This window comes from Theropithecus gelada, chromosome 6 (genome assembly GCF_003255815.1).
Source record: "Theropithecus gelada isolate Dixy chromosome 6, Tgel_1.0, whole genome shotgun sequence".
In the NCBI taxonomy this organism is placed as follows: Eukaryota; Metazoa; Chordata; class Mammalia; order Primates; family Cercopithecidae; genus Theropithecus; species Theropithecus gelada.
In genome coordinates, this window is record NC_037673.1 from 79,394,196 (window position 1) to 79,422,054 (window position 27,859).

The 27,859-nt window shown below is 34.3% G+C and overlaps 1 protein-coding gene across 2 annotated transcripts in view; it reads right to left on the minus strand.

The window, feature by feature from the left end:
* Positions 1-27,859, minus strand: part of EDIL3 (EGF like repeats and discoidin domains 3) — a 463,034-nt gene that overhangs the window by 20,965 nt on the left and 414,210 nt on the right. For both annotated transcript variants that reach the window (XM_025387922.1, XM_025387921.1), the window contains one exon: positions 1,801-1,956. In XM_025387922.1, the coding sequence (XP_025243707.1) occupies positions 1,801-1,956 (156 nt within the window). The remainder of the gene's footprint in view (positions 1-1,800; positions 1,957-27,859) is intronic.

Consider the following 27,859-nt stretch of genomic DNA (forward strand, 5'->3'; position numbering starts at 1 on the left):
ACTTGACACAAAAAGTTTATGTAAGTTTCAGATTGAGATAATGAAATAAAAACACTTTAACAGGAAAATCTCTAGTCTATAAGAAAAATTACTCACATATTAAATCACTTTTTTACATAAATGGAGACAAGAAAGCATTTGAACAGTTTAATGCTTTAACCATAATTTTCTTTACACTTCTTTCCTAATCTATATAAAGATTTCACTATTATAGATATGCTGTTTACTGAATCTTACACATGGATAAGTAAATACTCATCTGTCTTAAAATTAATTTCAAGCCTGTATAATTTATGAAGTTTAAAAAAATTCATCTTATGAAACACACTGCATAAGAATGCCTACTGTAAAAGGTGAAAGACAGGAACTGAAATAGTTATTTGCAATAAATCAGGGCAAACACTTGTCTATAGCTCACAAAATAAGTTGGAAAATAATTTTACAAAATATCCAATATTTATTCAGTTTAAGATGTCACTGACCATAAATCATGCCATTATTTTATGTTCATCTAGGAAAGAATAATTGCTCTCAATTAAATTGTGATGTTAGATATACCAATTTCTAAGATGTTAACATGTGAAATGTGCATGTGTCCTGAGATGTTACATGAGTGTGTTCTGAGATGTAAAAATGTGACTAGATGTGGTTTTTTAAATCTAAAGCTAAAAACACATCTCCTGTAAAGTAAATTTTGTATGAACTAAATTTAGACTGTTGAATCACTTAAACAGCCATTCCAGCCCTAGTGTTTCTGGGGAAATTTATAAATTCTCTGCCTTGAATATTTGAAGAAAGAAAGATATTTTCAACACCTCTATCAGTTAATAATGCAATAACCATAAGGAAGTAAACAGATTACATATCATAAAAATAATTATTAACTCAAATATTTAACATGTATAAAGCAGTGTTACAGACTCCCCCAAATCCTTGATCTGAGAGTTTTTGTTGATGTCTTCAGAGAGCTAGCATTCCTTGCACAGTTGCTTAATTCTAAGCAACAAATTAACTTGATTTCAGTAATCCAACTGAGGCCATATTTAAACATCTGATCCCAATTAGTCACTGATAAAGCACTGAGCACTTTCATTCTCCAGGGTCTCACAGATACTGAAACCAGTAGATACTATGAAAAGATGCTCAAAATGTTAAATATTAAAAAAAAAAAATTGTATGGCATTGATTTGTACAGTGTGTGTGTATAGAGGTGTGTATATATGAAATTCAAAGTAGATTATATATTTAAAAGAATAATAAACCTATGAATTAAAATACAATGAAGGAAATGGAGCAGAAAAATATCTGAGTTTCTTTGTTGTTGAGCTGTGTAATCACAATTGTTCTTAAAATGTTTAAAATGTTTAAAAATGATTTCATTAACCTTTGAAATATTTTTCTCCAAAGAACATTTTATCTAACATCAGGAATTTATTTTAATAATGAAAATGACAGTGGCATATATTCTAGCAATAACTATTTACAAATGTCTTATGATAAATTATTCAATATTCTATTACCTTTATAAACTATTAGGTGAATCTCAGATAGTCAGATGTTAGGCAATTAGTAATATGAAAATGTTATCAGTAAAGCATTTTTTTCCCCTAGGTTGCACCATTACATACCAGACTGCAAACTCCTTTACAGTATATTCTTTAAAGCTTTTTATTTAACCTATATTTTCAGTATATGTAGATATTATTTTCAGTACAGATGTATAAGCAGTTCATTCATTCAAACTTGGGTGTAATAGGATCCTCCACTTCTGAACTTTATAAACCGATTTGGCTGACTTACCTTATCTTTTCTTTGCTTTTCATCCTGGTATACAGTCCAGTGTTCTCCATCATTGCTGTAAGCCAGTTTGTAGGAGCCAACGAACTGTACATGACCAAAATCTTTTGCTCCTTGTGTAATGATGCCAGTCACTTTGGTTGGAACAAGAAGATCCACCTAAAAAAAAAAAAGAAAAGAAAAGAAAAGAAAAAAGAAAAATACATGCTTTAAATGCAACAACCAAGTTGTAAACTTGCAAGTATTTTGATCTCAAGAGAATAAAACTATATATATCCCAAAACTAAAAATTTGCCTATTTTTATTTGAAATCAATGACTGAGTCTATTATTGGCTTACAATTTTGATATTGCCACTGGGTTAATGTAGTCCAAGACTCCCTGAACAACCATTTTGACCATTTTAAAGTCAAATGATGGTCACCTCAGTCCACCAATTAATTTTATATTAAGCTGATTCATCTATTTGTGCAGGATTTTGTTTTTCTTTTTTTCTTTTTTTTTGTAACTGAGATAGAACAGATGTGGTTGGGCTGACCTTCTTGAGATTGATCACTACCTGCCAGAACTTTACTTTATAGTTCAATTTTCTGATTTTATTGGTCATTTCAATGAAAATAAAAATAACATTGTAGCTGTGTCCACATCAGGAACAAAAATAGTATTAGATTTTCACAATGGAACATTAGTAAATCCTGTTTCCATAAATTTTAATCAATTCAATAATATATAATTGAGTAATAGTAATCATTGTCCAGTGAAAACCTCCTTTTAGAAAACAACAATTCTAAAATGGTTGAGGAGGAAGGTAAATATTGTTCAAAAATGAAGAAGGATTAAATACATGCATTCCTGACTTGTAGAGTCTATGCTCATAATGTGTTCTTTTCTGCAAAATACATACTTTAAAGGGCATGAGACCCATGGAAATTCAGTAAGCATTAAAATCATCAAAATGTAACTGAAATGCAAAAGATAGGAAACATTTTCATCAAAGAATACATAATATAGAATAGTTCAATATTTTCCCTTTTTTTTCTCTAATTCATTCCTGCATGTTTTTTTACATCTTATGCAATGCTAATTTTTAAAAAATCTAGAAAACTTTGTTTTCTATGTGGACAACTCTTGTAAGATCTTTACCTTTTATGTTTATGTTCCTTGATCTATGGTTTCCTCTCTCTTCCTGCAAATAGCCACTTACTTCCACCTATTTCCTATGACTAAGTGCCTTGCTACATCCTTGATCTTATCATCTTTAACTGTCATGATCCCACGTGTGATCTTGGTGCTTTCAACCACTATGTCCTTTTGTTTCTATTTCAGGTCCTCTATCCTGTGAGATGTAAGGTAGCCACAAATAGATAGTCCTGGGTCAGATACAGGCCATGAATGAGAAGAGAGAGCTAGAGAGAATGCATAGCTTAGGGTCATATTTAGTGACACAGATGCCCATCAGCAAAGGTGTGAAACAGTTTCCAATGTGTCACAGCCTGTGAATATTCAATATTTTTGAATTTATGTGAGCTTTTTGTTAACTTTTTGGAACATGTGTTAAAGACTTTAGGCTCAAGTTGCAAGATGGATTAAGACAAAAGACCACCTTTAATGCTCTATTAAAACATTTTCAAAAATCAAACTTTCTGGCTATTTTTCTAAACATGTATTATATTATCTAAAATTTCTTGTGTGTCCAGCAGTAATGCAGGATGGCAAAATTACGATATCCTGGGAAGGAAATGGTTGATGTCTCACATTATGTTAAGTGTTTTCTTGTATGTCCTCATTAATCCTCCCAATAACCATGCAAGGTAGGATATTAATTCCACTTTACAGATGAAGAATTTAATATCGAGATGTACCATAATATGGTGTATGATCCAAAAATAGACATTGAATAAAGGAATATCACAGATTCAAATCAAAGGTCCATCATACATAGAAATTCTTAGAAATCACTCAATGATTTTCTCAGTGAGTGATTACTCATTGATCATTTATATTTTCACTCAATGATTTCTTTCCATTCTCTGTGACTCCTTCAGAAATTTCTAAAGCATCACCACACTCATCAAACTGACAGCAATTTAAGTCAAACAAAAACAATCCTGGATTTATAATATTATTTGCCCTGTGTTTTATCATGAATTTCCTCTCTGTTCTTCAGCTGTCCGGGCTTTAAAATATAGATTGCTTTTGCTGTCCTAAATCCCAACCTAATTGAGTGCAGACAGCAGGGCAAAGCTGCTCTTCTTCAAAGTGTTCTTAATGTTGCTGGCACTCAATCAATGGAGAAAAACATCTTAAATAACTGAGTCCGTGTTTTGCTATCACAGGCAGCAAACACACAGGAACTCAAACAGTGTCACCAAGAATATGATAACCTCCAGGCTGAATTTCCTCAGGTCCTAAACTTCTATAAGTCTTTAGCTAAGATGATGCATTGAGGAGTTTTCTAACATGCCCTTTTCTGCCATACTTTTTAAAGCCAGCTGGGTTTCCTGCTGGGTGGAGATGTTTTCTCCCTAAGTTGTGTGTCTTGGCTCTTGCCAACAGGTATGTTTTTCTCCCACTCTTACTGCTCCCCTTCTGCAATTTTTTTTTTCTATCTAGAAATGTTTTTCTTTTTTGTTCCAGTTAAGCCACCTTCTCCACTTAAATAGTCAGCAATCTGTTTAAAGCTGGATTTTGTCCTAAAATTTGCTACATTAAACTTAGAGTACTAGGCCTAAGCAAACCTTCTTTCAGTACAAAAATAATCAGCAACTCACACTGAACATGAGGTTGCTGACAGAAGGCATGTACAGAACTCACCCTGAGAGGCACTCAGACCACATAACCCCAGAGTTCAGCATGCAGAATGATTCCAGAAAAGCTCGTTCCTTAGGACTTAGTAGTTGCCCCTGCTCTAGGACCACTCTGCCCTCTTGAAGATCTTCAGGGTGAAAGTCGAGCTGCAAATATGCTGGACAAAATACCTTCTGGTCTTTTAGATCCTCATCTCCGCAAAGTTTGGCTAAAATAGGGCAGACTAGGCAGACTAGGGCACTGAGCTGGCTCATGGGTAGATATTTGGCTTCATGCACTGACTGCAGGCACTTCATGTCTGGATCTGCCTTAAATGTGTCTTACATGTAACAGGCACTCAACAAATGTTTTGCTGAATTGAGTTGGGACTCATTCTTATGTTCTATGGACAAGAACCAGTTCATGGCTATGAATGTCACTATGTATCAGAGCAGAAGATGCTAGCTACATTTCTCTAGTTTTTCTATGAGGATTTTTCCTTGACACAGTGTCAAGGAAACACATTGTCACTGTGATATCCATCAATTTTTACTGAGGAAGGCAAGTAGCAAACAATCCTCTCCAATCTTAAGGAATTTGATGCTAAGAGTCAGCGTACTCTAATGGAACTGGGTGGTTTGGGGTCCCAAATTGGCTCAAGGATCTTGTACACACTACTTTATCTCTCTACCTCCCAACTTCCTGATCTGAAAAGTGAGAGTAACAATTCTCACAGGACTTTATGAGAACAAGATGAGATAATATTTATCGTGTGTACAAAAGTAGGTATAGTAATATATAGACAATAGTAAGTATTATGGAAGACTTTGGTAACACCATGAAATAAAGAAATCTGAGGGAAAAATTTAATATTTGTTTCAGAATATCTTGCTAGAAGGAAATGGAAACAGGGAAATGGGTGACTAGATTGTTCTAGAAACAAGTTCTGGATCATAAATTATTTTGTTTACCATCTCAGGATACATACAAAAATAGTTATTTTGCCTTCACTTAAAGTTGACAAATTTTGAAAAACCTGAAATTCCCATTTATGAGTGAAATGGTTAACTAAAAATAATGTAACAGGCTGGGTATGGTGGCTTACGCCTGTAATCCTAGCACTTTGGGAGGCTGAGGGGCAGATGGTTTGAGCTCAGGAGTTCGAGATCAGCCTGGGCAACACGGTAAAACCCCACCTGTACAAAAATTACAAAAACTAGCTGGGCGTGGCGGCATGCACCTGTAGTCCTAGCTACTTGGGAGGTTGAGGTGGGAGGAGGGCTTGAGCCTTGGAGGTGGAGGTTTCAGTAAGTCAAATTGTGCCACTGTACTCCAGCCTGGGCAACAGAGCCAGACATCATCTCAAAATAAATAAATAATAAAATAAAATAAAGTAACAATGTTTATATATTATGAATCTCTATTTAAATACTGATTGTGATGCAATGGAGATATAGCTCTAAAGTAATATTAAAAGATAAAATAGATTCCAAGTCTTATTGAGTTACTTATTTCACTCTAAGAATGAAAAACAAGAGGGGGGATACTTAAGGAGAGAGGATTAAATGATTCAACAGTAAACAAAAAAGTATGGCATGAGAGTTTTGTGGGAATATAAACTTTTTTGTTGTAAAACATCCTGTAATGTTTTGGCAAAGCATAAATATTTTTAGAGTGTGTCTAACTTAGACAAATGGCATAGAATTCTGTGAGCATTTGTTTGAGGAAGTTAAAGATAAACTTCATTTCAGACATCTGCACAGCATTCTGATCACAGTTCCCTGGAAGAAGATGGGGCAGACTGGAAAAATAAGTTGATTTTCATGGAGACATTCTTGAAGGGGTAAGGACAATGAAAAGTGATACAGATAAATAAGTGTGCGAGAAATGTGAACACAGGCCAGTTTCATCACAGAATTTTGCCACTCAGCTGCATCTAAAATGCTCTTATTTATGCCTTCATATCATGTATTCTGAATTGTGTATTTTATGACTTCATAGAGTTTGTAAAATTAACTCATTAGACAGAAAGGACTTTGAAGCTAATATGGTTAACCAGGACAGTATTTGAAAACTGATTTATAGACAAAGTATTTAGATAACATTTGATTTCGATACAGAATGTTTTATCTTAACATTACACAAAACAATTGTAGTTAGTCCCAGTTACATTTAAGGCACATAATTAATGGTACCTGGTATTTGGACAATATTGCTGGTTATCAGATGTTGGCTACACTTGTAGTCCAAATTTGCAGGCCAACTAGTTAACGTGATTAACCATCTGAAATATTCAGCTCCTGTATCTGATCTGATCTAGTTCTGATCTAAAGTTCGGAATACTTACAATATGATTGAGGCCTGATAAACATAAGCATTCTAGGACTCATTACTGCATTCTCCCCTTTACTAAAAAAAAACTAATTTTCAACAACATTTTAAAACATTTAAAATAGCAACTGCTTTTTTCATGTAATACATTAAAAACACAATAACTAAAACCAAACACTCATACCATGAAATAATCTGTCAAAAGATGAAGCTTTCTGTTGTATTGGTGTGTTATGGTATTTTTTTCACATGTAAAACCATGTACAACACATGTATGGTACAATAAACAAATGTTCTGAGCTCAAGTGATCATTCAGTGAGTTTTGTAGGACACCTGGCATATTGTAGACATTCCAAATATACAGGAATCATCTTCCTGAATACAAAATTGAGATAATTTTGTACTTAACAATTACCTGCAATTACAACATGAACAATGCCATATGTCAATCTGAACTACAACCTATGACTGTGGTCAGCTTATAACTATTAATTTTTAAAAGAACTTATTTAGAATCACGTAAGCAGTTCAACCACACATTTTTTACTGAGAATGGGAGGTAACATGATAATTATGAATATTTTATATTTAACATTTTAAATTTTAATTATCTTTTTCATTATGAATAAGATATATGCTCTGTAGAAAAATTTATTAATAGAAAGATTAAAAAACAAGTCTGTATTACCATGAGCTATAATCAATGCTTTCCTTCCCAATTCAAATATGTTTCCAGACAAATTTGTTGTTCTTGGTATTTGAAAAAAATATTATTTGTTACCAGACGTTGGTTATACTTTTCACCCATATTTGCAGGCAATTAGTTTACTCTTTATTTCTCAATATTTCAATAGTTATTATGTTATTAAAATATTTTTTTTATTTTCTATTTTTAATATATATGTATTTATTTATACCTAGTATGTCATTTTAAGGAGTTACTACAATCATTAACTTATTATAAAACATTTACTCCCTCCATCCTCAATTTTTCTATTAACATTCTCATACAATCATAGTCCTTTCATCCTGGGCCACATATCACTTCATTTCTACAACATAAATTCAAATAATTAAGGTTACTTGGTCAAAGGAAATGATCTTAAAAATAAACAAAAAAAAGGCCTTTTGAACATAAAAGCTATAAAATAGTGAAAGTTTTAGTTGGTGTAAACAGATATAAGGAATGCTTTTGAAATGAACTATAATTCTACTATACATAGTTAACTCCTGTCAACTTTTTTATATTCATATTTTTAGACATTTCCTATTACCATATATCTTCATAAAGTTAGCTCATATTAGAACGGGCGTGGTGGCTCACTCCTGTAATCTCAGCACTTTGGGAGGCTGAGGAGGGCGGATCACGTGAGGTCAGGAATTTGAAACCAGCCTGGACAGCATGGAGAAACCCCATCTCTACTAAAAATGCAAAAATTAGCCAGATGTGGTGGCAAGTGCCTGTAATCCCAGCTACTGGGAGGCTGAGGCAGGAGAATCACTTGAACCTGGGAGGCAGAGGTTGCAGTGAGCCAAGATCACGCCACTGCACTCCAGCCTGGGTGACAGAGCCAGACTCCGTCTCAAAAAAAAAAATAAAAAATAAAAAATTAGCTCATATTATACATGCAATCTTACAATTTGTATCTTTTCATTTACAATGGATATTTTTACATCTAAATAATAGTAATTTCTAATGACTATATAACATTCCTTATTGTATGTGCATGAATGAATATGAAAATTATTTAACCAATCCCTTATTGATATTCATTTAATTTGTTTCCAATTCTTTTACTATTGGAAGAAAAACAGCCTCAACTCTCACGTGAATTTGTTTGCCCACTGGTGCAAGTGTTTCCTTATGGATACTAAGAACCTGGCATTTGAAACGTGATACACATTGTTTCATTTGTCTTCATAAAAATTACACTCTTCCATCTGCTATATAAAATAACTCTTTACACACCAATCCCATTTTTAAATAAAATTTTACATTTAAATACATTTTATTTTTTAAAACAATTGATACATAATAATTGTACATATTTATGAGGAATCTAGTGATGTTTTGATACTACAATGTCTAATGATCAGATCAGGGTAATTAGCATATCTGTCAGTTCAAACATTTATTATTTATTTTTGTTGGGAACATTCAGAAACCTCCATGTAACTATTTGAAACCATATAACATATTATGGTCAACTATGGTCATCTGATGGTGGTATAGAAAACTAGAAATTATTTCTCCTATCTAGCTGTAATCTTACTTCCTTTACCAAATATCTCCCTAACCTTCCATCCCCTCTAACTTCCCAGTCTGTAGTATCCTTTGTTCTACTTTTTACTTCTATGAGATCAACTTATTTTAGCTTCTACATAAGTGAGAACATATGTGCTTAACTTTCTGTGTATTTTTGACAAATTGAAAAGTGGCATTTTTACATTTAATTTACATAAATGTCACTAAGTGGCATTTAATTTATATTTTCTTAATTGTTCAGTGTCACTAATTATATATACATATAGTCTCTTTCATGTTCTTTGTCCATTATCTATTGGATTAGAAATTTTCCTGTCGATTTTTAAGAATTATTTATATAGTATCATATATGGTTTGTTATATTTGTTGCACTTTTTTTCTAATTTGCTATGTCACTTAATTTTATTTTTAGCACAAGTTTTCAATTTTACTATACTCAAATGTATCAGTTACTGTTTTTGTGATTGCATATTTTTGTATGGCTTAAAAGATAATTTACTTGATTAGATCAGTTAAATCTACAATTTTCTCTGAGTTTTCCTTTCAAGTTTTATTTTATTCTTTCTTGTTCTTACTGAACCCTCTTGGTTTTATGTGTATACATAATGTGACATAGGATCACTATATATACATATATATATATAGTCAAGAACAAAATTTTTTTCAACACTATTTGTTTTATAATCTATTCCTTCTTTGCTTTATCCCCCTACCTGAGTGATTGTTTCAAGGTTTGCTCTTTGTTCTAGAAATTAATAGTATTAATCATCATCCACCAGGATATATCTTGATAAAGGTTTCTTGTATTGCTTTGGACAGAACAATGTTGGTGCATTCAAGCTGCAGACTGTTTTCTAGGAGAAGACATGCTCAAAAGTTTTTCTTGAGTTGTATTTTAAAGTGTTGCTTCTGCTTTATTTGGTGTCTCGTTCTAGAAGGCCAGTTGTCCAAAAGCTGAGTTTTTATTTCTGAGGGTTTTTTTTTTGTAAAATTTTCCCACTCATCCTTTTCATTTACTTATTTATTTTCCTCTGCATTCTCAGAGAGTTTCTCCATTCTTTCCTTAATATCATAGATTTATTTTTGATAATGCAATTTTAACATACATTTTAATCTATATTTTGAAACATATTTCAGGGAAATTGGAAAAATACAGCAGTTCCCTCATTTTATCAGCATTAATCTTACCTTCTCTATTATTCCTCTATTATATCATAAAGAAGAAATATTTTTTTTTTTTTTTAAAGAGACAGGGCCTTGTTCTGTCACCTAAGCTAGAGTGAAGTACATGATTATAGCTCATTGCAGCCTCAAACTCCTAGGCTCAAGCCATACTCTTGCCTCAGCCTCCTGAGTAGCTAGGGGCTACAGGCTTGCACCTAATGTCTGGTTAACTTTTTATTTTTTGTAGAAGGTGCCTTGTTATGTTGTCCAGGTTGGTGTTGAACTCCTGACTCAAGCAATCCTCCACCCTTAGCCTCCAAAAATATTTTTATATATGCTCTTGAAATTTGGTTGTTTTTTCCATAGAATATTTCTCACTTAAAAATTTTTTTTCATACCTTTAGAAAAATCTCTATCCTTTCCTTGATCTGCACACTTAAAAGAGAGGACCTATATTATCTTGTTGTCCCTTCCTTTACTTAACTTGAAATGAGAGAGCAGTCCTGGTGTTTGTCACATACCAGTCGTATAAGCTCCTCTTTGTTCCTTACCATCCATCAGGCAGTTGCAAGAATTTCTTGGACTTTTTACAAATGCCCAGCAGACATTTAGGCAGTATAGCTTATCTGGTCTAAAGCACAAGACTCTCCTACTTTTGCTGTTTTCCTCTGAATATAGAAAAGTTATTTTATTTTCTTAATAATCCAAAATCCAAAGCTTTCTGCTATTTTTTTCATTCAATGGAGATTTTGCTGAGATAACTGAACATCCATTGTTTATTTCTCTATTATATAATTTATGTATTATCACAATATTGTCAATCTTCTCTTGTCAAAATGTAAAATCACAGGGGCAGACAACTTGGTCCATGTTACTTGGCATGTGCCTGGCCTACATGTTTCATGAAATATCTACTGAATGAATAGTTTCATATTTTTGGATTAAGTGAGCTAATGTATCCAATGTGTATCCTATTCATCTTTGTCACATTTGTATTACTGAAGGTTTATTCTGTCTGCAAATAGGAATGGTGGGGTGTTAGGAAGTCAAGTACTGACTACAGCAAGATGTTTCTGGTTGTGGCAAAATGACCAGTGAGCCTCTAGCCTGCGGTGCAGGCTCTGGGTCTTGGCCACTGCTCCTCTGATTCAGATGTCACAGTTCACACACTGTAGTGACAAGGAGACACTGCCCAGAGACTGGGAAGTTACCAACAGGCATCCCAATGCACATAAATTTGTGCCCATACTTCAGGATGATGGGAAGGGAATGAAAGTCTGCAGCAATCATGACTCATAAGTTGAACGAGTAAAATAATATATGTGATTTACTCATGACCAAAATATAGGAACATTAAAAATCAGGTATACTTTATCAGCTCTAGGGGAACTTTCCAAATATAGTTGTCAGCAGTGTTCGAGAAAACTCAACCAGGCTTCACTAAGACTCCATGTATACAAATGAAAGTCCATCTATCAAGATCTCATTAAATCTCAAGTAAGTTTAAAAGGTTAAAAGCAGCCAAAATTATAAACCTTATTAATAAACTCAATTAGAGTTAATAAAATGATATTATAAAGATTAAATATAATGCTCTTGCATTAAGTCATGGTATACTTTTTAAAAGCTTGCATTTGTCTTTTTTAAAAAATGAACAGATCTTTATAATATCCTAAATGCATTTTATTTTGAAATTGTTTTGAAAAAATAATTCTAAAATAATTTTAGTTATAAGTAACTAAAATTGGCATCAAATTAGGCTAAATCCCCAATTTCTTCAAGACCTATGTCAGAGAGAATAAAACATGTTTGAAGAAAAATATAAAACACTGGAAACTTTTAGGGAAAAGAATCACACTTTTCTTATTGGATTACTGAAAGTGACTTTCTGCTGAGTTCATCAAAAACAAAATCACCCTGGGAGAGCAGAATTAACATATCTTCTTTATTTGCCTTTCTAGCCTGATTTTGATTAGTCTGGGGACTTTGGCTTATTACATGAATAAAAAATTCAGGGTGGTGGTTAATTGAATTAGTCTATAATTGATAGGGTCATTATTAATTGGTTAATGGAGATTGAATACAAGTTTTTGATCAAAGAGCATAATGATATTCAATAAAGATTTTTCAGATACTTTAATTACAGCAGTGACAATGCACAAGTGAAGTAGAAAACACAGACAATTATCAGTAAATCATTTGCATGTGATTTAGAAGACAATTACGCACTTTTAAGTAGGACCTGAAAGAGTTTGTTATTTAGTGCTTTTTGATAGCACAGTGTGAATGCTGTATAGGTAGGCATTGTGTCAGCATCTTTTGGATAGCCAAACACTCAGTGAGCTGGTGATCAGACTCGCATGTACTTCAAGTAGCTACAATTTAGTTGATTGTTTACATGTGTAAAAACTATCTGAATATATCTTTGACAATTACTTTACTGAATATAATTTTACACAAAGCATTGTATTATGTATAACCATTATATAAAGACTGGTGTTCCCAAACATAAAACATCTATATAGTAATTTGTGTGTCTATATGTAGAACTACATACATTTTATTCTGTAACAAATAAATAAAACTCATAAGAACTGCAAATATAGGTTGGTGCAAAAGTAATTGCGGTTTTGATCATTAAAAGTAATGAGAAAAACCACAATTACTTTTGGATCAACTTAATAAAACATCCACAGAGTAAAGTATATTGTAATAGCAAATCATGCTGCATATACTTAATATTAGGAGGCCCTTGACAGGAAAACTGACAGAACACACAATGTATTTTTGTGCTTTGTGCTTGCTGGAGGAGCTATGCATTTTATGTGGATATAAAACTTAATCATTCTTACAATTTGTAAATTGTCCACAGAGTCCTTTACGTCATTTTGTTTCATCAGACCATGTGAGCCTTAATTCTAGATTTTTTAGTCTTAGTTGGATATGTACATGTTTTATGGTGATTGATTTTTAGGCTAAAACAAAAACAACATTCCAAAGAAACCCAGATGTAAATTTTTTCCCTTTGACCTTATCAAAGGAAGTGGGAAGGGGCATGGCCTCGTAGAAATCAAGCAGGAGGTAAATGCTTCAAATTGCTTTGGGAAAATGTGCCATCAACGTCAGCAGTGGAAAAACAGCCCAGGTCAGCAGAGAGTTCTGAAAAGATTGGAGAGGAGAGGAGAGGGAGATGACTTAGCAGGAACAGAATTGCCTGTGGATTCCAGGGTTAAGAGCCACTGACACAGAAAGTGGACTGCCCCAAAGGATGACAATTAAAAAAATTTTTTTGTTCAAAGGTCAGAGTATACATATAGTAGGAATAAAAGAGATACAAATTATTTCCATTCAAATGCATGGTCCATAACACTGTCAGCATTGTATTTGTATAAGAAGAGCAATGAGGCTTCAGCAGATCTGGCAGGTCTATCTAGTTCCTCAGCACTTCAGTCATCATAAATTATACTTGTAGTCTTAAAGAGCCTCATTAAAAGTCATGATTATAGACTTTCTCATTGAATACCCATAAAATCAACATATTTTATCTACTCATATTAATTTATTGTGTGTGTGTATGTGTGTGTATATATATATATATATATATATATATCTTATCTATATTCTTCTTTTGTTATTGATGCTAATTTCCATTTGCTTTGTTCCCAGTGGAAATAAGGAGCAGCTACTGTATTCTTAAAACTCCAATCTCACCCATCTTTTCCTTTAGGTCCTAATATCTATTTCCTTAATATAGTACCAAGATCTTTTGAGCTTAATAAATGGTAGAGTATAGAACCAGATGTTGAATGCTGATAAAATCTAAATATAATTTAATGAGTATATTTTAATTAAGTCCTACAGTGTATGATGTGGCCTGGTTATTTCTATGATGAAGCCAAAAAAAACATATATGGCTATAGTTATAAAGTTCTGACTTGAATATAAGGTATAAACTTTCATAAAATATTTTGTTCTTGACTGCATGTGAGCAATAAGATGCTTAGACTTTACTTCTTTTGAGAAATGGCCTACATTTAAGGGACTCATATATATGCCTGTCTCAGAAATTATACAAGGGCTAATTTCTTTCTGCACTCAGCACCAAATAATCTCATATTTTAAAAATCACAGTCTTTAGCTCTAAAACTATTCATGCGCTGTACTTTCTATTACTATAAAATAGCTCATAAACCACAATATTAAATTAGGTATGGAATTAATAAATCACTTGAAAGAAACTCATTATATAAAACTTATTTTTTTGCATATGTATTCAATATTTTACAAACTTCTCAAGTTATAGCTCACTTAACTGAGGACTCGTTTGTAGATTTAAATAAATAATTTTATAAGATACCTCCATCTGTTGAACATCTTTTACATAACTGTCTTTGATATGTGATGGGAGACTTTAGTCTCAAAGCTGCTGACATTTTAAACATAATTTGAAAAAAAATCAGATGTGACATCAACAGGAAATAGAAGTATAATTCCTTTTTTATATGATATTGTAAGAGTTTAAGGATCCTGAATTCCAAAGATATTTTTAATGAAGTTCAAACACTGACTTCAACACAAGAGGAATCTTGTAAAAATTATTAGAATGACACTAAAAGTATAATATCAGAAAATTAATTAACAGTGGAACCAATCAACATGGAGGCATCAGAACAAAAAGAGAAATAAAAAACCATTCTCATAAACAACTCACCAGATACGTCTCAAGCTTCTGGCTTGTTGTATTAAAAGAGGTTATTTTGACATGCCTTTCCAATTATGAATAAATCTGTTACATTTCAAGAAATGCTAAAATATCTATTAGTTTAGGAATTAGAATATAAGCTATGACATAAAATTTATGTTAAACAGAATCACTATAGGCTCAACACAAATGACTCCTGAAAGTCTCCCTAAGATACTCAGAACAGAGGTTACACACATATATATATATATATATATATATATATATATATATATACTGCCAGATTAATATTCCATATTTTGAAAAACATGGCCTTGTGTTGGGATGCATTACTTCTAACTCTTTCGTAGAGTAGCATTTTCTTTAAAAAGTAACAGACAATGACATAAATTGTCATGTTGACAATATGCTTCAGGAACCAGAAATATCCTTGTTGTTTGGGAGACTGAAAGGTAAACTGTCAAGACTAATTCTGAAATAACACTTTTTTTCTGGAAAGCTTTCATGTCACAACAACTAATATGCTGTATTTTCAAGAGGGAAAACATAATAATAATCCAACAATAAAGCCCAGGTATTAATGAATGTGTCAAACACTTGTACACTGAGAATGCTTTTTGTTAAAGACTTTTTAGCAGATACATTGTATTAAATTGAGAACTTTCCCTCTTCTATTTATTTGCAATGAAAATTTTAAATCATGAATAAGTGCATTGGATTCTATGAAATTATATCTCTCTTCATATTAAGATAATCATGCAGGTTTCTTTTTTAGTTAATTAATACAAAACCAACACCCAACCAACCTGAGAACTGTGACATGGACAATACCTATGTTAACCCTGTTTAGCCTGTCCTTTACTTCTCCCCACCAAGGATACTCAATCCTAAATTGTTTATTGTGCCCTTGCTTTTTAAAATATAATTTTATAATTATGAATGTACTCCTACATAATATTTAGTCTTGTCATAAAATTTATAAAGAATTTCATACAGGAATCTTCCGGAACTTGCTTTTGAAACTCAGTGTCATATTACTAAGATTCAACTAAATGTTTATTTATAAAGTTACTTTATTTTTACTGCACCATAACATTCCATGTATACATAAATGACAATATATTTATCTCTTCTCCTGTCATTAATATTTGATTGTTTCCAGTTTTTGGCTTTTAAAATCAGTGTGAGGAACATTCTTATACTTATCTCTTGGTAAAGATACTCAAAATTTTTACTTGAAAATATATCTAGGAGTAAGATGTTTTTGGTTGATGAGTATATGAATGTTTAACTTAACAGATAAGAACAATTTTCAAATATGGTTTTGCCAATTTGTGCTACCACCATCAAGATAGCTACATCCTTCAGCTTTAATTTCCTAACTTGATGATTACCGTTAGAAGATATTTTAAAGTGAAAACATTTTATGCATTTCTGAAATAAATTTTCCTTTACTAGAAAACATATTTAAATTTTGATGTAGTCTATTTACTAATATTCTATTAAAGACTTCTACATCATTGTTCACAAGGAAGATTCTCAATCAATTTTTGTTTTTTCTTGTACCCTCTTTGTCCACTTTTGGTGCCAGGAAGTCGTGGTTTAACAAAAGAATTTGTGAAGCTTTACTCTCTGTTTCCTGTGGAGTAGTGTGTGTAACACAGAGAATATATATTTTCTGAAAGCTATAAAGTCTAATTTTATATCTTTAATTATAAGTCTATTCAAGGTTTCTTTTCATTTCGTTTTCCCTTGCTTTTTCTCTTGAACATATACATGGGTCTTCAACTTCTCTGAGTAAATTTTGGTAATGTTTCTTTTACTATAACAATTTTTACTACATTTTAAATGCATTGGCATAAAGATGTTTATATTAATTTTTTTCTACTTAGTCTATATTTCAGCCCAGTTTTTCACAGTGAATATTTTGTCTTTCTTTATTCTCTTGGATAATTTTGTCAACATTTTAAACATTTCATTAGTTTTCTTCAAAGAACCACCTTCTAAACCTAGAACTGAAAGGCGATTTCTTTTAATGAATAACAGATTTCCTATTCCCATTTGCAGCAAAATTAAATGCAGGGTGAAATTCTGGAAGAATCTCCTTAAAATCAGATGGCAGACATCATGTTCTCACCACCTCTTATCTTAAACACTATACTGAAGACTTTATATAAAACAATAACAAGAGAAAAGAAATAAGCACACAAAATGAAATAGGAGATACAAAATTGCTGCTGTAAGCATATGATATAATAGAAAAGGAAAAGAGTACAAACACACTTTTCAATGAATAAGATAGTTTAGCAAGGTTAGTTGATACAAGATTGTCATTGGAAATCTGTAACATTTCTATCCAGTAGGCTCATCCAAATAGAAAATGTAAATTTTAGAAACCAATTCGCTATAACAACAAATGTTTTGTGGTACTTACAGAATGGGCATCTACACAGAGATTGAAGTCCTTAATAAAAAACAATTTTAACACCTTTAAATAACTTAACGAAATACCTAAGTAAATGAAAAGATATAACCTATGTCATAAATGAGAAACCTCAATATAAAAAAGATACCAATTTACTCTAAAAGTCAGCATATTTAAAAGCAAAATTCCTTCAGAATTTTGGAGAAATGTGCTAAACTGATCTGAAAATCTATGTGAGAAAATGAAGGACCAAGAAAAACCCAGACAATTGGCTGCATGGCTGGTGGTGGCAATAGGGTGAGGGACTATGCCACTTAAGATTAATCCTTTAAATAAGTAAAACTATATGATTAAACAGTGATACTGTTATAAGGATAGACAAGCAGAAAATCATAACAAAACAAAGACAGAAACAGCGTCATCTGAAAGCTTGGTATGGATTGGAAATAACAGAACAACCCAATAGAAGTTGGACATAATAAAAGATGCTGCAGAAATTGGCTGTTTATACAGAAAATGAGTCCTTCTTTTCACCATCTCCCAAATTAAATCCCAATAGGCTAAATCTCTTAAATGTAAAAAGTGAAACTTCAAGTATTTCAGGAGAAAATATGAAAGCTAGCATTTGTGACATGAAGTAGAAAGTAATATTATAGCAAAACATAAAAATCACACATTTTACTATATTAAAATGAAAATTTCCATACAACTAAAGCATAGTAAACAAAATCAAAAGGAAACATGGAGCCTGAGAGAAGATATTCTTACAAAAGTCCTAGGAACTATGATAAATTGTTACAAAGACAAACAAACCCATAGAAAAATTACAGACAAGAGAGACATAGGTAACTCAGACAGTCTGAAACGCTCTGTAGGATGAGATATAAAGGAAAAGATGACAAGTTTCACTAGTAATCAGGGAAATACAAATTACAACAGCACTTAGATTCCATTTCACATCCCAAACTTAAAAGTTCAACAATACTAAGTGTTAGGTGTTGGCGAGTAGATAGAGCAAGAATAACTCGCAGGCACTGCTGATGAAAATCTAAATTGGCTTAACAACTTTGTAGGACAAATTAGTAATATTTAGTGACACTGAAAATGTACATAGCCATTGATTCAGGAATTGCACTCCTAGACATATTTCTGAGATAAATTATCACAAGGGGACATATATAATAAACTTGTCTGTAGCATTACTGTTATAGCAAATAATTATGAAAAGTTATAAAGTCTATGAACAGAATTGATAATGAAATGGGATTAAAATGAATACAATAGAATTATGTGTATCAACTAGGAAAAATCTCAAAAATATATTATTGAACAAATATGAAAACATTAATGTAAATGAGATAATAAGTTGCAGATGAATATGAACGTTTATATTTTTTAATTTTAAGGTAGCATAGAAAGGTACCTCTGGTAGCTGCATAGACATTGCTATCACCACCTTTTTCTTCTAACATTGCCACCAACTGTCCCAGGACCTCCTGGAATGAAGGCAATGGTGAGGTCTAGATTGGACATATAGGGGCTCTATTGCCTCAATTTGACTCTTCAGAGGTCAAGAATTCTCTTACCATTTATGATTCTAAATGAATACATGAACCATAGGTTCCTATGCAGTAGCCCCAATGGGCCAGGTAACACAGCTCAGAAATTTGATGACATTCATGTCCTGTAGGGCATACTCTGACCACTGAGAAAAGAAATTGGAAAAAACCTAACAGATAATATTCTGCTGCCTTCCCACCTCTCATTCTAACCAGTAACACCAATGCACAGTGAAACCCTTGAGACCCTCTGGAGACTCTGAACAACTCAGCACCTATGTTTTCTGGTGAAACTGTAGCTAGTTCAATTACTCACAAATCTTTTACCTATTTTCTTTTCTTTAGTTCTGCATTCTTGCTGACCTGGGATTGTACCATCTAAATGATACTTAACTTCAGGTGTTTAACTTCAGGTGTTTGTGTGTTTTTTGTTTTTGTTTTCTATGGGCCCTTTGGCTAACACAACTATTTATAGAGTATTGTTTATTATTTACTATAAAACTGCAATGGAAGCTAAGGCAATTAAGTAAGAAAATTAAATAAAAGGTATCTGGATTGGAAAAAAGTAAATCTATCTTTATTCAGATGGCATGATCTTGTATATAGAAAATCCCTCTAATCCCAGCATTTTGAGAGGCTGAGGTGAGCGATTACAAGGCCAAGAGATCGAGACCATCCTGGCCAACACTGTGAAACTCTGTCTCTAAAAAGAAAAAAATCAGCTGGGCCTGGTGGTACACACTTGTAGTCCCAGCTACTCAGGAGGCTGAGGCAGGAGAATTGCTTGAACCTGGGAAGCGGAAGTTAAAGTGAGCCAAGATTGTGCCACTGCACTCCAGCCTGGTGACAAGAGTAAGATTCTGTCTCGAAAATTTATAAATAATAATAATAATAATAATTTTAAAAAACCCTCAAAGAATCCACTAAGAAATATTAGAACTAATAAACAAATTCAATGAATTTGTAGGACACAAGATCACTATATAAAAGTCAATTGGTTTTCTATATCCTAGTGATGAACGATCCAAAAATGAAATTAAGAAAACAATTATACCTACAGTACCACTAAAAAGAATAAATGTGAGGATAAATTCAACAAAGGAAATTCAAGACTCATACAGTAAAAACTACAAAACATTGTTGAAAGACATTAAGGAAGACAAATAAATGAAAAGATATCTTATGGTTGTCCGACTGGAAGACTTAGTATTGTTAAATGGCAATATTCTCCAAATTGATCTACAGGTTCAACATATCCCGAACCAAATCTCAACTGGCTTCTTTGCAGAAGATGACAAACTGATCCTGAAATTCATATGGAAGTTCAAGAGGCCCCAAATAGCCAAAACAATCTCAAAAAAACTCCACAAAGTTTGAGGATTCATACTTTTAAATTTCAAAACTCACTAGAAAGCTAGAAAATTCAACACACTGTGGTACTGGCATTTAAATATAAATACATGTATATACATGCTTGGAAATAAGTATGTATTTGAAATAAAAATGGGACAATGTTAACTTTTGTTAAATTTGAGTATTATATCATTCTCTGTGCATGATTACAATATTTTTGTAATTTAATAAAACAGTATATTGTGAACTCCTGGGAATGGAATGAAATAATCTTCATATTTGTTTTTGCTTCTTAAATATTCAGTAGGCGTGAGGAGGGATAGAGTACTTTAAGGTGTCAGTCTAAATTTTTCCAGTTAACACTGACACTATATATTTAGTTTCTGGGTATAACTTAAAAACACTAAATCTGTGAACACAAAGTAACCAATGATTAGCCAACTTCTGAATATTTTTAAACAATTCTGCTAGCCCAGAGTACCGTAACTTTAGGCCAAGCAGAAACTAATATCAGGACTGTTTAAAATCAAATATCTTTATTTTTACTTTTTGTATTTCACATGACCTCTTTTTATTATCATTTTTATTATTACTACAGCCATAACTAACATTAAGCCATTCATTTTAAAGAAGACTTTGCCATCTGTCAGCTTAATTCATTTTATATTACTTGTTTTCAAATTTCTACATTTCTGCTGCATCTGGCACAAAATAAACATGGCAAAAAATATGAAATAACAATTTAAGCTACAATATTTCATAATTTCAAAAGTAGGTTTTCTAAATTGACAGATAGACCTGCTCTAGTATAGAAACTATATAGAATTATTTCCCATCAATGCTATCATGTTCTTAAGTTTTACCAAAAAAAAAAAAAAAAAAAAAATTCCAACACATGTGATTTAAAGATTTCTTAAAACCATGAATAACAGTATCAAAATTTGATGAAACTAATTAAAAAATATTTATTGGCTTCCCAATATGTTCTTCCACTCCCTCCCAGCTTTTCTTGTATGGCATAATGCCTAGGACAGAGCTAGATCTTCAACAAGTTTTATTTTGTTTTTATTTTTCCATTACTGAATGAGGCCAAAATTAATATATCAATAACTTAAAATTAATATATTTATATTTGATATTAATTTGAAACTCAAATGTAAGTGCTCTATGCATTTCATTAAATAGCCTCTTCCCATTTCCTCAATTATTCCATGGCACATCTCTCCAGTTTCTCCTCCCAGGCTTTCCCGAATACTCCTGTCTTTGTTGAGAATTTTGGCTGTTGTCTGTAAATATTTCCTCCTTTTTCTGAAATTTCTAACTCATATTTAAGGGCATAGCATGAGGATCACATATTTTTGTAACTCCTTCCCTGGCATCCTCTTTGTAGTAGAGTTGACTTCTTTTTATATCTCTAGAATAAGATTAATAGTAATTTTGTGTATAATAATAATTGGATTGAGTGCTTATTCATCACTAGGAAATGAATAAGTATTCACATGATTCATCTACTCATCCTCTGAGTCACTTTCTATTACTGTACAGTTTTACAACTCAGGGAGCCTCAGAGAAGCTGTGTGGCTTTTTCAAGGTCACAGAGCTTGTAGGTGACAGAATAAAGATTTTCCACCCAATCTATCTGATGTATGTTTGGCCACTGTGCTGAATTGTTCAGGTTGGACCCTACAAACAAGCTCCTGGTAGATGGGGCACAAGTAGAAGCCAAGCTTCAGTCTGTTCTGTTTCCTAAGTTGTACACTCTTGAGTGGATGAAATAGCAGCCAGGAGGAAAGGGATCCATTTTTCTCATGGGTCTCCCCCAACGGAGGTACTTTTTGTAACTTATTTGCTCCAGTGAAAAGCCTTTTTATAATTGTTTCAAAGGAACCATATGAACTAGTATGGGTTTCAGGCAGGTTCTAGAACCTTTGCTCCCAACGACCAGTTTATAGTCTCTTTAGCATATCCTTCCACTATAGGATGTATCACATTGTATTTGCAGTAATCTGCTTACAAATGTTTGTCCTCTGCTAGATTTCGTGCTCCTTGAGTGCTACAATCATGTTTCTGTAATCTCTGTATTTTTAAAACTTACTGCCAAGTCTATACATATTAGGTATTGAGGAACATGCTTATTAATTCGATAGGTTGACAGATGAAAGGAAAGAGATTGGATCAGGAAAAGAAGTTGAAGTTTGTTTTTTAAAATATAGCAAGATCGGTCCACCAACTAAGATGGCCGAATAGGAACAGCTCCAGTCTCCAACTCCCAGCGCCAGCGACACAGAAGACCGGTGATTTCTGCATTTTCAACTGAGGTACTGGGTTCATCTCACTGGGGAGTGCCGGACGATCGGTGCTGGTCAGCTGCTGCAGCCCGACCAGCGAAAGCTGAAGCAGGGCGAGGCATCGCCTCACCTGGGAAGCACAAGGTGGAAGGGAATCCCTTTTCCTAGCCAGGGGAACTGAGACACACAACACCTGGAAAATCGGGTAACTCCCACCCCAATATTGCGCTTTAAGCAAACAGGCACACCAGGAGATCATATCCCACACCTGGCCAGGAGGGTCCCACGCCCACGGAGCCTCCCTCATTGCTAGCACAGCAGTCTGTGATCTACCGGCAAGGCAGCAGCGAGGCTGGGGGAGGGGCGCCCGCCATTGCTGAGGCTTAAGTAGGTAAACAAAGCTGCTGGGAAGCTCCAACTGGGTGGAGCTCACAGCAGCTCAAGGAAACCTGCCTGTCTCTGTAGACTCCACCTCTGGGGACAGCGCACAGCTACACAACAACAACAACAACAACAACAACAACAACAACAAAAGCAGCAGAAACCTCTGCAGACGCAAACGACTCTGTCTGACAGCTTTGAAGAGAGCAGTGGATCTCCCAACACGGAGGTTGAGATCTGAGAAGGGACAGACTCCCTGCTCAAGTGGGTCTCTGACCCCTGAGTAGCCTAACTGGGAGACATCCCCCACTAGGGGCAGTCTGACACCCCACACCTCACAGGGTGGAGTACACCCCTGAGAGGAAGCTTCCAAAGCAAGAATCAGACAGGTACACTCGCTGTTCAGAAATATTCTATCTTCTGCAGCCTCTGCTGCTGATACCCAGGCAAACAGGGTCTGGAGTGGACCTCAAGCAATCTCCAACAGACCTACAGCTGAGGGTCCTGACTGTTAGAAGGAAAACTATCAAACAGGAAGGACACCTACACCAAAACCCCATCAGTACATCACCATCATCAAAGACCAGAGGCAGATAAAACCACAAAGATGGGGAAAAAGCAGGGCAGAAAAGCTGGAAATTCAAAAAATAAGAGCACATCTCCCCCAGCAAAGGAGCGCAGCTCATCGCCAGCAACGGATCAAAGCTGGACGGAGAATGACTTTGACGAGATGAAAGAAGAAGGCTTCAGTCCATCAAATTTCTCAGAGCTAAAGGAGGAATTACGTACCCAGCGCAAAGAAACTAAAAATCTTGAAAAAAAAGTGGAAGAATTGACGGCTAGAGTAATTAATGCAGAGAAGGTCATAAACGAAATGAAAGAGATGAAAACCATGACACGAGAAATACGTGACAAATGCACAAGCTTCAGTAACCAACTCGATCAACTGGAAGAAAGAGTATCAGCGATGGAGGATCAAATGAATGAAATGAAGCGAGAAGAGAAACCAAAAGAAAAAAGAAGAAAAAGAAATGAACAAAGCCTGCAAGAAGTATGGGATTATGTAAAAAGACCAAATCTACGTCTGATTGGGGTGCCTGAAAGTGAGGGGGAAAATGGAAGCAAGTTGGAAAACACTCTTCAGGATATCATCCAGGAGAACTTCCCCAACCTAGTAGGGCAGGCCAACATTCAAATCCAGGAAATACAGAGAACGCCACAAAGATACTCCTCGAGAAGAGCAACTCCAAGACACATAATTGCCAGATTCACCAAAGTGGAAATGAAGGAAAAAATCTTAAGGGCAGCCAGAGAGAAAGGTCGGGTTACCCACAAAGGGAAGCCCATCAGAGTCACAGCAGATCTCTCGGCAGAAACTCTACAAGCCAGAAGAGAGTGGGGGCCAATATTCAACATTCTTAAAGAAAAGAATTTTAAACCCAGAATTTCATATCCAGCCAAACTAAGTTTCATAAGTGAAGGAGAAATAAAATCCTTTACAGATAAGCAAATGCTTAGAGATTTTGTCACCACTAGGCCTGCCTTACAAGAGACCCTGAAGGAAGCACTCAACATGGAAAGGAACAACCGGTACCAGCCATTGCAAAAACATGCCAAAATGTAAAGACCATCGAGGCTAGGAAGAAACTGCATCAAATAACGAGCAAAATAACCAGTTAATATCATAATGGCAGGATCAAGTTCACACATAACAATCTTAACCTTAAATGTAAATGGACTAAATGCTCCAATGAAAAGACACAGACTGGCAAACTGGATAAAGAGTCAAGACCCATCAGTCTGCTGTATTCAGGAGACCCATCTCACACGCAGAGACATACATAGGCTCAAAATAAAGGGATGGAGGAAGATTTACCAAGCAAATGGAGAACAAAAAAAAGCAGGGGTTGCAATACTAGTCTCTGATAAAACAGACTTTAAACCATCAAAGATCAAAAGAGACAAAGAAGGCCATTACATAATGGTAAAGGGATCAATTCAACAGGAAGAGCTAACTCTCCTAAATATATATGCACCCAATACAGGAGCACCCAGATTCATAAAGCAAGTCCTTAGAGACTTACAAAGAGACTTAGACTCCCATACAATAATAATGGGAGACTTCAACACTCCACTGTCAACATTAGACAGATCAACAAGACAGAAAGTTAACAAGGATATCCAGGAATTGAACTCATCTCTGCAGCAAGCAGACCTAATAGACATCTATAGAACTCTCCACCCCAAATCAACAGAATATACATTCTTCTCAGCACCACATCGTACTTACTCCAAAATTGACCATATAATTGGAAGTAAAGCACTCCTCAGCAAATGTACAAGAACAGAAATTATAACAAACTGTCTCTCAGACCACAGTGCAATTAAACTAGAACTCAGGACTAAGAAACTCAATCAAAACCGCTCAACTACATGGAAACTGAACAACCTGCTCCTGAATGACTACTGGGTACATAATGAAATGAAGGCAGAAATAAAGATGTTCTTTGAAACCAATGAGAACAAAGATACAACATACCAGAATCTCTGGGACACATTTAAAGCAGTGTGTAGAGGGAAATTTATAGCACTAAATGCCCACAAGAGAAAGCAGGAAAGATCAAAAATTGACACTCTAACATCGCAATTAAAAGAACTAGAGAAGCAAGAGCAAACACATTCCAAACCTAGCAGAAGGCAAGAAATAACTAAGATCAGAGCAGAACTGAAGGAGATAGAGACACAAAAAACCCTCCAAAAAATCAATGAATCCAGGAGTTGGTTTTTTGAAAAGATCAACAAAATTGACAGAACGCTAGCAAGACTAATAAAGAAGAAAAGAGAGAAGAATCAAATCGACGCAATTAAAAATGATAAAGGGGATATCACCACCGACCCCACAGAAATACAAACTACCATCAGAGAATACTATAAACACCTCTACGCAAATAAACTGGAAAACCTAGAAGAAATGGATAATTTCCTGGACACTTACACTCTTCCAAGACTAAACCAGGAAGAAGTTGAATCCCTGAATAGACCAATAGTAGGCTCTGAAATTGAGGCAATAATTAATAGCCTACCAACCAAAAAAAGTCCAGGACCAGATGGATTCACAGCTGAATTCTACCAGAGGTACAAGGAGGAGTTGGTACCATTCCTTCTGAAACTATTCCAATCAATAGAAAAAGAGGGAATCCTCCCTAACTCATTTTATGAGGCCAACATCATCCTGATACCAAAGCCTGGCAGAGACACAACAAAAAAAGAGAATTTTAGACCAATATCCCTGATGAACATCGATGCAAAAATCCTCAATAAAATACTGGCAAACCAGATTCAACAACACATCAAAAAGCTTATCCACCATGATCAAGTGGGCTTCATCCCTGGGATGCAAGGCTGGTTCAACATTCGCAAATCAATAAACATAATCCAGCATATAAACAGAACCAAAGACAAGAACCACATGATTATTTCAATAGATGCAGAAAAGGCTTTTGACAAAATTCAACAGCCCTTCATGCTAAAAACGCTCAATAAATTCGGTATTGATGGAACGTACCTCAAAATCATAAGAGCTATTTATGACAAACCCACAGCCAATATCATACTGAATGGGCAAAAACTGGAAAAATTCCCTTTGAAAACTGGCACAAGACAGGGATGCCCTCTCTCACCACTCCTATTCAACATAGTGTTGGAAGTTCTGGCTAGGGCAATTAGGCAAGAGAAAGAAATCAGGGGTATTCAGTTAGGAAAAGAAGAAGTCAAATTGTCCCTCTTTGCAGATGACATGATTGTATATTTAGAAAACCCCATTGTCTCAGCCCAAAATCTCCTTAAGCTGATAAGCAACTTCAGCAAAGTCTCAGGATACAAAATTAATGTGCAAAAATCACAAGCATTCTTATACACCAGTAACAGACAAACAGAGAGCCAAATCATGAATGAACTTCCATTCACAATTGCTTCAAAGAGAATAAAATACCTAGGAATCCAACTTACAAGGGATGTAAAGGACCTCTTCAAGGAGAACTACAAACCACTGCTCAGTGAAATAAAAGAGGACACAAACAAATGGAAGAACATACCATGCTCATGGATAGGAAGAATCAATATCGTGAAAATGGCCATACTGCCCAAGGTAATTTATAGATTCAATGCCATCCCCATCAAGCTACCAATGAGTTTCTTCGCAGAATTGGAAAAAACTGCTTTAAAGTTCATAGGGAACCAAAAAAGAGCCCGCATCTCCAAGACAATCCTAAGTCAAAAGAACAAAGCTGGAGGCATCACGCTACCTGACTTCAAACTATACTACAAGGCTACAGTAACCAAAACAGCATGGTACTGGTACCAAAACAGAGATATAGACCAATGGAACAGAACAGAGTCCTCAGAAATAATACCACACATCTACAGCCATCTGATCTTTGACAAACCTGAGAAAAACAAGAAATGGGGAAAGGATTCCCTATTTAATAAATGGTGCTGGGAAAATTGGCTAGCCATAAGTAGAAAGCTGAAACTGGATCCTTTCCTTACTCCTTATACGAAAATTAATTCAAGATGGATTAGAGACTTAAATGTTAGACCTAATACCATAAAAATCCTAGAGGAAAACCTAGGTATTACCATTCAGGACATAGGCATGGGCAAAGACTTCATGTCTAAAACACCAAAAGCAACGGCAGCAAAAGCTAAAATTGACAAATGGGATCTAATTAAACTAAAGAGCTTCTGCACAGCAAAAGAAACTACCATCAGAGTGAACAGGCAACCTACAGAATGGGAGAAAATTTT